The sequence below is a fragment of the Typopeltis vanoorti genome, chromosome 1, assembly GCF_054136105.1.
Source record: "Typopeltis vanoorti isolate ZY-2024b chromosome 1, IOZ_Tvanoo_1.0, whole genome shotgun sequence".
NCBI classification, from domain to species: domain Eukaryota; kingdom Metazoa; phylum Arthropoda; class Arachnida; order Uropygi; family Thelyphonidae; genus Typopeltis; species Typopeltis vanoorti.
Genome location: NC_143549.1, coordinates 52348273 through 52364826, shown reverse-complemented (window position 1 = coordinate 52364826; position 16554 = coordinate 52348273). Strand labels below are relative to the sequence as shown.

Here is a 16554-nt window from a genome sequence, read left to right as displayed (position 1 = left end):
GCAACAGCTCTTAAACTCATTTTCATGAACCTCTAATACTTCATCCAATGTAGCAGTAGCACTGTGCACCATGTTACATACACCTGGTTGATTCATCCAATGTAGCAGTAGCACTGTGCACCATGTTACATACACCTGGTTGATTTAGCAAGTGAGCGCCCATTAACTACAATCTCATTAGCTTCCAACACTTGAGTACCATCTGCATTCAATAAAGTTATTCTTCACATTCATTCTTTCTTTTGCTTGCAGCATAACGACAAAATTCTTTTGGATTACCTTTAGCTTGCATGGCCAATTTCTTTTCATATTCTGATTTAGCTTTCCTCACAATACTCGTTGCTTTTCTGGCCTGAACTGCTTTATATATTTCATAACTCCTCTCACTCTTATTCTCATGATATTCTTTCTACATCATCTTTCTTTTGTTGTGGATCTCTTGATAATAAGGTTGTACATTCATTTCACTCCCAACTTATTTATTCTTCGAACGCTAGGGATACATTCAGATACCATCTCATTTAAGCACTTTTTCAAAGAGTCCCATGCCTTGCTGACATTTTTCCCATTCAGTAACTCATATCATGGGACCAAAGATAGTATTCTCCTAAGTTGATCACAATTTCTAGCTTTGTAGTTCAGCATGTAACCTGTTCTAATCAGAGCATCAATACAATTAGATACTTCCCAAGAAAGCACAGCATGATCACTGTCATAAACTGGTGGTAAAATAGCCATGTTCTCGGTAGAGATCCCTTCTGACGTTATGAGAAAATTCAACATTCTTTGACTTCGAGTTCCTTCTTTCACATGCTGCTTGAGAAAGTTTCTCACAACAATTCAATAAATTCCTCCTCTTTCTTATCATGAGATTTCTCTTCTACCCAATCAATGTTTGGAAAAATTAAAGTCGCCCATAATGATCAATTGTTTGGTACCCATAAGGCTAAATTGGTGATGCATTTCTTCGCAACTAATCTGCCAGGTCTGTAACAACACCCCACCATATATTTCATGCTGTTAACCTCCACTTCACACCAGACAGACTCAAACTCACCACTACATGGGACAATGTTACCATGGTTTTTTTGTGTGTGTGTGTGTGTGTGTGTGTGTGTGTTTCAACCCTAACTGAACTTAAGTCATCTGATATCATTAGTAGCACTCCTCCTCTCTCCTATCTCTTCTGTCATTCTTAAAAATAGTACAGCCATTACACTCAATCCCACTTACCATACCTGATTCTCATAGCCAGGTTTCACTAATGCCAACAATCTTAGGCCATGTCGTATTCAATAAAGCAATGAACTCAACGCCTTTGTTTTTAATGCTCCTGGCATTTGTGTCAAGACATAATAAATTAAATAATATTAATATTTAATATTAATAATAATAATAGTTAATATTTAATAATTTTATGAAAAATAAATATAAAATATATAAAATATTTATATTATTAAATATATTAAAAATATAAAAAACAAACAAATAAAAATTCAATAATTAATAATATTATTAATATTAATAAATAAATAATTAAATATGAAATCTATTTGATCTTTTAAAATTTTCCCTTTTTCCTCCACAGACACAAAAGGTCGGAACCCAAAGCATAATTTTCCACCCTTTTGCCACATACATAACCATGTTTGAAGACATTCATATCTTTATCACGTTTGCATACCATAGCTGAACTTCCACACACATTTTTCCCATTCCTCCCTTGATGATCTAGTTTCCCTGACTCTCTGCATTAGGTCTCATACCAAGAAGTAATTTCCTCTTATGTAAATATTAAATTCTATGTATAGTATTTTCATGATTTGTCAACTGACTTGATGGTTTGTGGGTAGTGTGAAAGGCCAATACTGATTTAGGCACTCTTTTTTTCCTCCACATCTTTCACATGTTCTTCATAACAGATTTCTCCAGAACATCGTGTCTGTCCAAAGTAACAAACACTACAATTGCAACAGATTTTATAAACTCCTAGTCTCTTCATAGGTTGTTGTGATTGGAGATCTTAACATCGTGAAGATTTTTTTGTAGAGATCTAAAAGTAACTTTTGCATGCTTGTATGACTGTTTGTTGCCTTGGAGCCTGTGTTGGTTTATTAAATATGTTATTAATAGTTCTAATGTTATAACCAGTTTTTTGAAGAATGTCTTTAATGTAAGTTATGTCCTTGTTTCAGACAACTAGAAAAGTGTGGTTTCTTTACCCTATATCAAGAATATTACAGACATGATTCGCCCTGCTTCTCCTATGTATAGTAGGTTACATGCTCATTTTATTTTGTAAAGCCCTGGGTGAGCTAGGGTGTGGAAGAGGATCTTTGGAAGAACTGATAGGTGTCTTAATTTTGTCAGGGAGTTTAAAGGTGGTTCTGATGTTGTATTTGTGTAGTGTTCTGTTTATTTATTCCAAAATGCCTCTAACATAAGGAATGGCAATGGCATTCTTGAAATTTTTTTTTTGTTTTTAGTGGTGTCTCTGTGGAGTATCTTGTGAATAGTTTTTTTTACTGTATCCATTTTTTTTATAAATGTATGGTTGATGATCTCATATTCCTGGTTTAGAGATTGCTCATTTGAACAAATAGTTTGAGCTCTATGTTAAGGGTGCTTATGACACCTAGTTTTTGTGTTGGGAGGTGGTAAGAATTTTTGTGTATGTACTGGCCTGTGTGTGTGTGTGTGTGTGTGTGTAGTTTTGCGGTAGACTGAGAAGGAGAGATTGCCTGAGAGAAGAATTGTTTTGCCACATGAAATATCCAGAGCGGAGTACGTGGGCAAAGAGAGCCGTGATGTCATGTGGATTTATGTTCCACACGACATTCTGTAGGAACATAATCCTACAGAAAATATTTTCTCACAACATCATGGCTCTCTTTGCCCACATACTCTGCTCCAGATGTTTTGTGTGGATTATGTTCCAACAGAACTTACTTCCACATGACATCACAGCCCTCTTTGCCCATGTACTCCGCTCTGGATATTATAAAAATAGTGTATATTTTTGTTTATTATATTATTCAAAAATGTAACTTCAAAATTCTATCTCAATATTTTACTTTATTTAATTTCTCTCTTAATTTAATTCTTAGTCGTAACGCCATCTATATAATCCCTAGCTTGATCAAGTTACTTATATTTAATCCTTATTCTTAACCTTTTGACCCTCCCGCTTTCTCAAAGGTTGTATCTATGCTATTAACGTGCTCATAATCTTATAACCTGGGAACTTGCCTCAGGTTAGAGCCAAATTTTATTGTTATAACAAGCATGCATATTTCTTCAATTTTGACTTCTGAAAAATTATTTGGGGTGCTTAAGGGTCAAAGCTGTATAACTGAGAGGAGACCTCCATATAGCCTATAAAGGAATGTGGAGAACCGACCAGGGCTTCTGACCTAATATCCAATCCTCGCCTTCTTGTGATTGTTGATAGTGATGTTTTCTCCATGGTGCAGGACACCAGAGTGTACAGAGGATTTGAAATTGGAAGCGATCACTATTTAGTCTTGAGTAGGATAAAATTGAATTTCATATTGAAAAGAATAACATGTAAGAAAGTTTTAAAGCAAATAAAAGTTGAGCAGCTATCAGATGTGAACTGTAGATTAAATACACAAAGATTATTGAAAAAAAAAATTAAAGAGTTTGAGAACAAGAACCAAATGTTGGAGATTCAGTGGCAAACTTGAAAAAAAAAACCTGATCGATTCATTCAAGAAGGTGGTAAGATATTCTGGAGGTTGTTGAAGAAGCTTAGAAATGGAGGAAAGAGTGTTGTAAAAGGAGTTAGAGATGATAAAGGTGACATGAAAACGGGAGACAAAGATATCCTTGAAGTATGGAGTAATTACTTCGAAAAATTGCTAAATGAAACAAGCAGTGATAGCACAGTGGTAAAAAACACTCAACAGGCATACAGTCAAGAATACATATCCATACTTGAATTAGAAAAAGCCATCAAAGGCTTGAAATGTGGAAGGCAGCAGGAGTAGATGATATTCGACAAGAAATGCTGAAGTATGGTGGTATAAAAGTCTTACAGTGGCTGAACTGCATAGTTCAGAAGGCATGGACAAAGGGACAAATTCCTGATGATTGGAGTAGAGCTCTAATAGTACCCATATATAAAAAGGGAAATAAAACTGAATGTGAGAATTACAGATGTATTTTCCTACTGAGTGTTCCAGGCAAGATTTATGCAAGCATGGTTGAGAAGAAAAGCTTGGTGAAAAACAAGCTGGACTCAGGCCAAATAGAGGCTGTCAGGATCAGATTTTCACTTTACGACAATTAGTTGAGAAAGCATGGGAATATAACAAAGATCTGTATTTAAATTTTGTCGATCTGGAAAAGGCATACGACAAGGTGCCAAGAGAGAGAAGCTATTCAATACGCTACAGTTATATGGTGTCGATGGCAATTCTTAGTCTTTATTTGAGTTGCAAGTCAGCAGTTAGAATTGAAGTACAGGAAGATGGTTTAATGTTAAATCTGGTGTGAGACAAGGATGTACATTATCCCCTCTGTTATTCATTATCTATATGGAACACATTATGAAGGAAAGTGGTATTAAACATGATATCAGAATTGGAGATGTTAATGTCAGCTCTTTGCTTTATATGGATGATGTTATACTTCTAAATAAATCCGCTACAAGTTTGCAAGATTCCCTGACTAAATTGAATAACTGTAATAGATATGGTATGAAGGTCAGCATTAAAAAGACAAAGACAATGAAAATAGGTAGAATTGTTGAAAATGTCAACTGTGTTGTGAACAGGGAACCTGTGGAACAAGAAAAACATTTCAGCTACTTAGGCACGATTTTTACTGAAGATGGTAAATTAAATATGGAAATAGACAACAGAATCAACAAAGCTGGTATGGTAGGCAGTCAACTGAATAAATTCATATGGAATAAGAGAGAAATTAGTCAGAATAGTAAATTAGCTGTATACAAGACAGCGTTCAAATCAGTTTTAACTTATGGATCTGAGGGCTGGGTCAGAAGTAAAACACTTGACCAAAGACTAGAGACCACAGATATGAGAGTCCAGAAAAAGATTAGGGGCGTGAACAGATGATATCATATGGCAATATCATATAAAAAACGAGGATATTAGGAAAGAACTTGACATTATCTGCATCCAGGAATGCGTTAGCAGAGCTAATCTCAGGTGGTATGGTCACTTAAACAGAATGGGCAAGGAAAGATTAGCCAAACAAATGTTCTCTGCCAGGTTCGCAGGAAAACGACCCAGAGGAAGACCAAGAAATAGGTGGATGGATACGGTACAAAGTGCCTTAGACATTAGAAATATAAGATCTGATAATGTTCGAGTTTTGACGAGTAATAGGCTGATTTGGAGGAAAATTGTAGATAGGAAGTTAGTAATATGTAAATTTTCATGTAGTACTATCATATCCTGTATACCCCTTGAGGGTACACGTCAGAAATTTGATGATGATGATGAAAATTGAAGAAATAAGCTTGCTGTTGTAACAAAGGAATTTGGTTCTAACCCGAGGCAAGTACCCAAGTTATAAAATTACGAACACGTGAATAGCATAGATACAACCTTGAGAAAGGGGGTGGGTCAAAAGGTTACAAATAAGGATTAAAAATAACTAGATAAAGCAATGGATTATATACTCAGCATTACGACAAGAATTTAATAAGTATAATTGAACAAGTGACAGATAAGTATAAAAAAAATTGAGTAAAACAACAATAAAAATCCATATTTTTATAATATTTCGTGTGGTAAAACAATTTTTACCTTCAAAAAGAAGGTACAGCCATGGGCTCACCACTTGCCCTCCCTCCCCAACAGCTAACTTTTATATGGAAGACTTTGAGCAATGTCAATTATTATTTTATTAATAATAAGTAAAATAATCATTTTAACACATGTTTTGTGTCCCTAAATTCGTAAATATCACCGTGTAATCTTAAAAGAAAGAGTTCTATAGGATTTTCCATGAGAATGCAGTTGAGGTTTCCAAATTCCTGCTATTTTCAGTTTGTCTTTTTTACTGCTGATTTTCATACTAAGTTTGCTATAGCAGTTACTCAATTTAAATAAAGAGTACTGAAAGCTTGTAACAGACTTATGTAAAAGTATAAAACCACTTGCAAGAAGGACTGAGTTTAATATCTCCCATTATGAAATCAACTTTAATACCACTTTCCATCATATTGCAATCTATATAGTCATGAATAAGGGTAAACACAGTGTTTTATGTTCACTTTTACAAACATGTAAAACACAAACCATCAACCTTTACCGAGTTCGATTTTAACTGTTGCTTTTCAGTATAAGCTATATGTATTGCTCTGTATAATGTCATTTACACCATATAATTATAGCACTTTGAACGGATTTCCTTTAGCATCTTATATGCAACCAGAGATTCACTCCCCCATCTTGCTTTTAAGGAATGTGGAGAACCAATGTCCAATCCTCATCTTCTCACAGTCGATCCTGTTAGGTAGTTACAATGGATACTGAGCTCATTATACCTGGAATTCCATTCTCCACTTACCCAATATTTCCAGTCCAATAATCTAGAAATGTTAGAAGACTGGAAAATAGGACCACTTTCATTTTAGAAATTATGGACTTCACAACCGTGTTATAACTATTTTAATTTCCCGATGTTACGACCTTCATATTAAAGTCATAATCTGGAGTATATACAAATATACAAGGACAAGCTGAGTTACATTTCATACAGTAAGCTAAAGAAACAATGATTTGATCACTGATTATTCTACTGGCATGATCTCTAGTGAAAAAAAACAGATAAAATTAAAAATTAATTAAATATTTAGAAACTACATCAAAGCTAAATTCTTGGAAGTTTGGTTAGACTATGATAAATTTAGTTTAATCCTTTATCCAAGTGTAAGCAAACAAAGTTTGTGCCTGAAGTATCTTCAGGACTGAGGCAACTCGTGGTAAAGGTGGACCAAGCTCTCATCACTCCTTGTCTCAGTATCTCCCATAATGCAAAGCACATCTCCTTGCAGATATGTATAATGCTATGCATTAAGGGAAGGGCCACTACCCAGACCGGTTTCGACCTTTATTGAGGTCTCGTCAGTGGGAGCCAGACCTAGAAGTGATGATACTAAGGCAGAAGCAACGGAGAGGTCATATTTACCTATACGAGTTGCCAAAAGGTGTACCACCTTATTATTAAATTACTCTGGACTTAGAGAAAGATGTTGGAAGTTTATTTTCCACTTGGTTAGACTATAATAAAATTTAGTTTAATTATCTTTCTCTAAATCTTAATAATTCTCTAAATATTAGAGGTAACAAAACCAGGACACCAGTCTTGATTTGAACTGTAAAGCCATATGGAGAAATTTCTTATGAAATATAATTTACCATTTTAATATTAACTCAGATCCATAACTATTATGAATGTCCCCTCTAAACCAAGAAGAAAAATATGAAAATCATGTCTTCTGAACAGCAACTGGTCTGGGCAGGGGAGATGGGCGGGGATGAATATTAAAAAAAATGCATAGTATACTTTACATTTATAAGCTCCCAAAATTAGAGGAAAAAAATGAAAAATTACACATTTTTATTCAACTGAAAAATATAATTGTATATTTTTAATATACATAAAATATACATATATGTATCAGTCTTAGTTTTAACTAATTCATTTAGCTCAATAACTTAAAAACTTTCTACAACTTTTAAGTTTCTTAATGCCATCATGAATCAATCTTGAATCAGTCTTGAATCAATCTTTGTATTGTATGCTTTTTGACATCTCAGCTGGGTCAAAGTTAAAGTCAATCAGTACTGATCTACCGCTGGATTAATACTATCTCTACAATTATATTCCAACAAAGGCAAATCATACATTTGTCAATAACTAGAAACGAGTTTAGTAAATTATTTTTGTCTAATATAAAAGCAACCACTTCTGGAAAATTTTATTATTAAATATATTTTAATACCAGATGAAACTAATTTATTACTGACTTACTCTTCTTTTTATCACTGAAAATTTAGTAGCACAATCCTCACATGCCATTTTCATTAAAATATTGAACATGTAATTGGAACTGCTTGGTAGATGAATTGTCTCCTTTACAGCAAAGGCAGTTGTGCCCATGGGAGGGATGGTGCTATAAAGGAGTTATATAAAAACAGTGAATATAAAAACAGAAGTCCTCATTAGCAGATTAATTCAGTTCATATGATATTATACTTAACAAAAACTACAATACAGTAGAAACTTATATGCAGCTTTATCGTTCACTAATTTATAATTTTCATGGTGTGTGAGAGAGAGCATTCATACTAAAGATGAGCAATGTGATATATGTATAATGTGATATATATGTAAATATGATACACACATAAGAATGACTATTTTACAAACAACCTACTCCTTCTATCTAGGCATTTCACTCATTCTACAGTTCCCATAAATCTTACGCTAACATTCATGATTCTCACTGTTAACTTGACATTCACCATTTCATTATTTTTGGATGTCCTTTTGGTAATTTTCATATATGTAGTAAAATAATCACTTAACAGAGTTATGTTAGCCATAACATAGTTGATAGTATACTAGTTTTGAATTAAAAAATTAAATAAAAAATTCTGAGAAAATTAACTAGAAATACAAGGGACATTTGAAAAGTAAATTCTACCATGACAGCTCCCTATCCAAAGAGAAGGTCAGTGAAATAAAAAATACAAAGATTTAAAGTTTACTTTATTTTCATAAACTATTTTCCTTAACAGTTTATGTCCCTTGTAATACATTCATCGCATAACAGTTTTGCCCAAGTTTTACTAAGCTCTGAAAAGCTATCTCAATAAAACTCTTTCAGATGATTTCTTTGAGGTTTTCTCATCTCCACTTTGACCTGACTTGTCATTTTCAAAATGGATATCTTCAGATGCATCGTCAATGGTTCTGGTTATTTAGAAAATAACTAGAAGTACGACTGATGGAAGAAAGTCTGGCCTGCAGGGAGGACATTCACAACTTTTGTCCAATGGTTATTAAAAAGATCAGATTTGAAACCTGTCATTTTTTCCTGCTCCTTTGAAACAAACTTCTATAATGAACCTCTATAGCTAGTTGGTTTTGATAACACATTTGTTGGATAGATCTGGGTTTGAATCCCATCTAGGACATGAGGTACATTTATCAGGACTTTTTAGCTCAAGGTTAATTAACCAATCTCATATAGGGGATGACAGGATTTTTTCCTCCTGGAAACTTTGGGGTTTTTCATCATCACACAAAGCAAACCAGCCAAAGAACACATGCAATTAACAGACCAAAAAAAAAAAAAAATATATATATATATATATATATATATATATATATTTAGGATAAAAGTCTATCCAAGCAGGTCAGAGCCATAAGAACCTGCTTGTACTGTGAATTGTTATCATCATTCATAATACAAGGACACTATCATAAGAACAGAATTCATAACACTATCAAAATGCTGGGGGAGGAACAACTGAGTTTGGCAAGTACGAATTATTTGAAAGATGAAAATATACAAAATGAGAGAGAGCAGATATTGGCAGATTACTAAAAGAAGCAAAATATGAAGAGTGAGTAGATAGAGATGGCAGTCACTTGCCAATAAAATGAGTAAAATGAGAAGAACAGCAATAATTGCAAATGAGTCAATGCATTAGTTATGCAGGAGGAATGCTGTACAGCTTGTAGATGTATGAGTATGAAGTGAATACAATACATGAAAGCCCATATATGTGACTGATAGATTTTACATGAATAAATTTGGAGTTAAAGTATCTGGAAAAGAGTTCAGTTAGATAACAAAGGAGAGAGAGTGAGTGAGTGTAAAGTTTGTTTGAAATTTTTTAAAAATCAAAAACTTCTGAAATTTCTTAGATCTCAAATCTAAGCAGGACATTACATGATACAAGAGGCCAAAAGGTATGATGTGATTTGTACACTAATTCCAAAGCAACCAAATTGGAAAAAGTACAGTCAATAGTAGAAATTAGTTGGAGACTATAGTTACAGGAACAGTACAAGAAGTATTGGATTTTCAGAAGACAGAAGAGGATGTGGAAGGCCATGCATCTGGGCTATATGGCATGAGACAAACCAAAAGGAACAGACTGCTCTGGCTCTGTGGGTTAGCATTTTTAAGATACCCATCCTACAGTTGAGAAGGGTGATGGTGTGATTGTTTTGTGTAAATATCTCCCTGTATGTGTAGGTTTTCTAAAAACTGAGAATGATAAGGAACCATCTGGAAGACGTGCGATTAGTGTATCCAGGTAGGGTAGACAGTTAGCTTCCAGTTCCATTGTAAAGTGGATTTTTGGAAGTTGGCTACTTAAATGTGCTAAGAATGTATCCAATGTGCTTGCTATTTGGCCACATGGGCCATGTGGCCAAATAGCAAGCACATCATCAACATAGCATAGCCAAAGTGTTGGTTTGAGAGTGACTGTATTGATAGCTAGTTTTTCCAGGTGTTCTATGTAGAAGTTGGCTAAAGGGGGAAAAGGGGGGGGGAGCCCATAGCTGTCCCATCTAATTATTTGTATATTTTCCCTTTCCATGTGAAATATCCTGCATGTATTGTGAATTTAAATGTTCAAATATATGATATATTAAATATATCTGCTGAACTGACTCACTTATGCCACACCTTCTTGGCAAATGGCTATAATCACCATAAGATAAACAAAATACTAAATGCTTCTAAGAAACAACCCCCTCTCACTATCCACCACAGAGAACTACAACAAAACAGGCATCATCCCATACACTAAAGGCACATTGGAAAAGCTTTCTAGAATTCTCAATAAACATCAACTATGCACTGTATTCAGACCGTGTGTCAAATTAGCAACTCTCATCCGTTCACCCAAGGACAGCATCCCTCCTTCATTACATCCAGGAGTCTACAAAGTACCCTGCTCATGTGATCAAGCTTCTACGGTGAAACAGGAAGAAACGTGGACATCCGCATCAGTTAACATAAAAGATACATCGGCACTATCGCTATGGCAAGTCGGGCCTAGCAGACCATGCTTTAAATACCCTTGCACACAGGATCAACTGAAACGAAAAGAAACAGAAGCGTTTACAAGTCAGAGAGATTGTTCTTAGAAGCAACAGAAGCCTTGAAACATACTCCGAATCTCAACAAATATGGCTGTATAAATTTCCCTAAGATTTGGAAGACAGTCATCTTAAGACATAACTAGTATCTGCTTTCTCTCTCTTTTTTTTTAGATAGAGACACCTAATTAGGACTTTAGTCTTTGTGTTGTTGCTACAATTTTGTTGAACTAGTCCCTTGGTTACATCATGTTGTAGTCTCACATACTGTGACAAACTGTGTTTTTGTGATCAGAAAATGCTGGTTATAACACCAGTGAAATATCAGCAATAAGTCAATAAATAATTATTTACTTATTCTGTGTTCTGATATATCAAAATTAAACAACATGTACGACGAACACATAAGCCTTTCTACATGTTTGACAGATGAAATATTGGAAGCATTAAAATTAGTTTGTAATCCTTTCCTAGTGCTGTCAATACTCCATTAAACCTCCAACATGATGTTCTCCCAGCACATAAGTCTTAACACACACAGATACTAATCATCCATAGTGAGGAAATAGCATGCAAAGCAAGACAATATGGTAAGCCAAAACTACATTTATCTTGGCAATAAAATCAGCTGGTCTTTCTAAAAAGATGTCAGGATACATGAGTGATACCTAACCGTGTCAAACTTAAAATCAAATTTCTGTCAAAAAAAGCCTTCTGTAAATACAAACATTCCAGCCTCTCCTTGACGAACGCAGCCACTGGCTCTTTGCAATCTGAGCTCTCAGCAATCCTCAAATCTGAATTTTTGTCCTTTCTCTTGAATATTTCAGCAGCATCTGCACAAAAAGAATTCCTAAAAATAAAAAATAGGCATATCAAAAAGTATAACATTTTGTGTAAATTTAAATTTACACATTTTGTGTAAATTTAAATCACAACCACAAATTCAATCACTCCATACAGTAGTCAGTAGTGAATTTATCTTCAAAATCTCAACGAAGATGCCATCAACACACTAAGAATCAGCCACAAATTTGCCATTGTGCCAAAAGAATTCTAATGCTTGACTTAACGTACAACACAAAACACAGAATCTGTTGCTTAGCTCTGGAAATAGCCAACAACATCAGAGTGGACGTCACCAATATCATCTTCCCAGTCATCGCCTCCAAAAAGTAATCTATCTTTTACTCAACTCGCTGTTCTCAGAAAGTTATGGAAAGATAAAAATATTGTCATCGCCTCCAAAAAGTAATCTATCTTTTACTCAACTCACTGTTCTCAGAAAGTTATGGAAAGATAAAAATATTGTCATCGCCAGAGTGGATAAGGGTAATGCCATGGATTATAATAGAAAAATATATTATTCTTGGATATTATTTTCCAAGATCATGTTACCTGCATCCCAATAGATCACGATCCCACAAAAAATGAAAGTTAAAACTTAAAAAAGTATCTTCATGACCAGTCTTCAGTTCTTGTCACCACCACCCCCTCCGATATATGATTTATCTAAAATCCACAAAATTTTTGGATTTCAGTAAACTGCAAGTTGGCTTACTTTGGATTTTAGATGCCACTGCTTCTCCATGCAACAAATTGTCAAAACAGCTGGAAAACTCTTCCCCCCCCCCTTCACTGGACTTGCATCCTATATAAAAAAACTCTACCCATTTTAAAACCTTCAAAGAAAATCTAACTTTAAATAATATAGATATATTGGTAAGCTTTGACATCACCTCACTGTTTACCAATATTCCCTTAAATGACACCTTAACACTCTTAAAAAACGTTTTTCCTTCTGATATCTTAGAACTCTTTTCCTTTGCTATCAATTCTGGTTATTTTTCTTGTAAGACCAAAATTTACAAACAGACAGAGGAAACTGCTATGGGTTCCTCCCTCTTACCAATTTTTACATGAATAATTTTGAAAAAACAAGTCATAGACTCAGCCCCTCCAAAACCTTCTATCTGGATAAGATACATAGATGATATGTTCTCTATTTGGCCTCATGGCCCAGACACATTAGACTCCTTCCTCAGTCAACTCAATAGTCTATATCCAAGAATCCAGTTTATGATGAAAAAGGAAAATAACAATAGTTTACCCTTCCTTAGCAGCATGCCTTCCAAATGGTAACCTCTCCTTCACTGTATATATAGAAAACCCCTCACATAGGCAGATACATTTACAAACTTTCCCACCACCCCTCTCAACAATACGACATCATTAAAACTAACCAACAGATCCTATAATCTTTGTTCCAATGGAACCTCTCTTTCAACTGAACTTAACCATATATACACAACACTTTCCTATACAATGGCTACAGTGATTACAGAATTAAAAAAAGTCAGTTCCTCCCCCATCACTTCAGAAGGATTTCAGAAATGTCATCACCACCCCCTACGTCCATGGCATATTTAAAAACTAGCCAGGTCTTTAAAAAAGTATAACCTCTACACAACTTTTAAGCCCCACCACAAACTTGCTATGCTTATCAATTCTACCAAAGATTAACTCCCTCCTCTCTTAGTGCCTGGAAAGTATTCTGTTCATGCAAGTTGGCTTACTTTGGACAGACAGGTAGATTAGCAACTATCCATTTAGATGAACACAAATCATGCATCTGCAATCATGACTATGGTCAATCTAGCTTGGCAGACCATGTATTGGATGGAACCTTCTGCAAGCAAACCATCATGCTCCACTGTAGTAAATTTAAAAATGAAAGACTGTTTTTGGAATCTGCAGTGGCACTCAGAAATTAACCTAATTTAAACAAATATGGATGCATAAATCTTCCCAAAATTTTGGAAACAATCGTCAGTACCAGTTTACATCCTTGACTGCCTACAAATGCCCATAGAGGGCACACCACCTAGATAGAACTTTAGAGTCACCCACGTGTATCATTGAGTATTTGTGCTGTCTTTGTGTGTGCATTAAAAATGTTATTTGTACTCCTTGAAGATATCTGTGACTGAGACGAAATATTGGCATTAAAATTAGTTTTTAATCCTTTTCTAGTGCTTTCAATACCACATTAAACCTCCAACATAATGGGTTTTGATGAATTTTTTTTCCCAATTAATCTGCACTCTGTTGCTATATTGCAGAGGCTCTTATACAAAAACACTACATTTTGTCACCAGTAACAGTTTGGTTCCAAAACAATTCATCTTCTTCTGTCACTCTTAAAAAGTCTTGACACAAAGCAACCCAATCTTGTCTCTGCTCCATTGTCAGAGAATGAGGAACAAACCTTGCAGACACGTTTTTTTTTTCTTAAATCTTCCCACCAGTATTTGGCTTGCAATCTCTTTACCGATATTCAACTTTTCTGCAATAATTTTTAGAGATATGAAACAGTTCATATCTCTAAAAATCACCTAACAGCCAACAAACAGATTCAACATTTTCTTCTGTACGTGCTGTCAAAGTGCAGCTGCTTCTAGTATTCTTTTACAGCATCCCTCCCCTCATGAAGCAACCATACCATTTGTACACATTAGCAAGCTGCTTCCCTGCATTTCTACAGCATTTTTACTGGCCTTTAAACAGAACTTTATCACTACTTAGCTTCTCCACTGCATCAGTAACAACATGTACAAACCTTCACTCAAAAGGCATGTTAACACTGCCAAACAGAATATACTGTTTTGCTAAGTAGCCCGTGTCGAAGGTTCACTAAAATATTTAGTGTCAACCAACAGATGGTGTCTATATGCATGCAATGCTCATGTGATAATCTTCTAAAACCTTTTTATAACTATTTTTGGTTATAGGCTTCCCCCGGTTCCCATATTTCTCTGCTGAAGGCTTCCCAATATCAACATTCTTCAGCCATCTCCACTAGGTCACCTTTCCATCTTCTCTCTGGTCATTCAGACATTTGTCTTCCTTCATATGGATGCCACTAGGTGATTGTCTTTGTCCATCTATCACTTTTCACAATCTCCATTTTAAATTTAAAATTTCTTCTATATCAAACACTTGTTTCTTTTCTTATATCTTCATTCATATTCTGCCTTGCAGTCTGATGCTTAGCATTTATTCTATACCTCATTCTCTCTAGTATTTGTTTGTAGATATCGAAGGAAACCAGATAACAGAACAAATAATAATACAGTAACAATATAGTGCAAGTAGAAGAATATCTGTACCTTGGAAGAACTTTTACATTAGGAAAAAGAAGCATTTACAAAGAAGAAATAAAAAATCAGCTAGGCTGTGGCAAACTGAAAAAATTCCTGTGCAGTGAAATAAAACAAGAAAATAAAGCCAAACTTTCCAGTCAGTGCATCATCTCAGTTATGACATATAGATCAGAGCCAGGGTTAGCCCTGTTTCTGATCCCTTACCAACTTATGCTTCACTCATATTCTTTCCCCCCTTCTCCTATCAACTAAACACTCTGCAAATTGCATTTTCTCAACCTGCCTTCTCCTGCTATGAAAATGCTTTTCTCTCTTTTCCTGCTCCTTCTCCTTAGCTCTGCATGGATTTTATCTGAACTAAGGACCTTACTATTATTAAGCTCCTTAATTGCTCTTCTGACTGTATTCCTAAGAAGGGGGGGGGGGGTCTGGAAAATTCGGATAAAACCTAGAACAAAAATTATAATTAAAGCAACTGATATAACCACAGTTGTTTTAATATCATTTTTGTTCTGGGTGTTTATCAGAATTTTTCAGGCCTCCAATGTAAGTGATGGTGGTTCTAACTCAAGATCCAGCTCCTGCCCACCCAGGGATGACTGACTAAGTAGGTAGTTCCGAAGGAAATCATCTTAGTTAATCATCCTTTTCAATATATATCTTCATTTTAGGCTCTTGTCCACCATTACCTTAGATCCCTCATCTTCTCGAAGATATCCTCACCAACAGGATACTCTACATCCCATTTATGCTTTCTGAATTTTAAAACCCTACACTATGCAACAATGACACTGAACTCACAACTCTACTCACCCAGGATATTAAAGTCCCCCTTGACTAGACTGGAAATGGATATGAAGCTTGTGATTTGGATAAGAAGGTGACTAATGGGCAGATATCAAAGGATGATTATCCAGGAGAGAACAGGTGAATGGTGGTGTAACACAGGGCTCAGTACCTGGTCTGTTGATTAATTTGTATATTAATGATGTAGGAAATGATCTAAAGAGAAATTTTCAGTTGTTTGCAGATGATGCAAAGCTGGGAAAGACTGATAGTCAATGAATGCAGAAATTCTTTGGTGTGACTTAAATAGCATGACAATATGAGTAAAGGCTGCCAGTTTAATGTGACCAAGTATAAAGTAGAACTGTACTGATGGAACTAAATCACAAGAAAGAAATTTATGAGGCAAGTGATTTTGGGAGATTGTGGATAGAGATTTGAAGTTTAGAAGGCATTTTGCAAAAGTTAACAAAACAGCATA

General features: G+C 35.0%; 1 protein-coding gene across 3 annotated transcripts in view; it reads right to left on the bottom strand.

Annotated features, from left to right (window-relative positions):
• LOC150109972 (E3 ubiquitin-protein ligase RNF34) overlaps positions 1 to 16554 on the bottom strand; it is a 246749-nt gene that overhangs the window by 173638 nt on the left and 56557 nt on the right. For 2 of the 3 annotated variants that reach the window (XM_090416125.1, XM_090416134.1), the window contains exon 2: positions 8032 to 8173. In XM_090416125.1, the coding sequence (XP_090272251.1) occupies positions 8032 to 8173 (142 nt within the window). Of the gene's footprint in view, positions 1 to 8031; positions 8174 to 11852; positions 11933 to 16554 lie in introns of those variants that run through there. The other variant, XM_090416142.1, reaches the window with a different exon arrangement.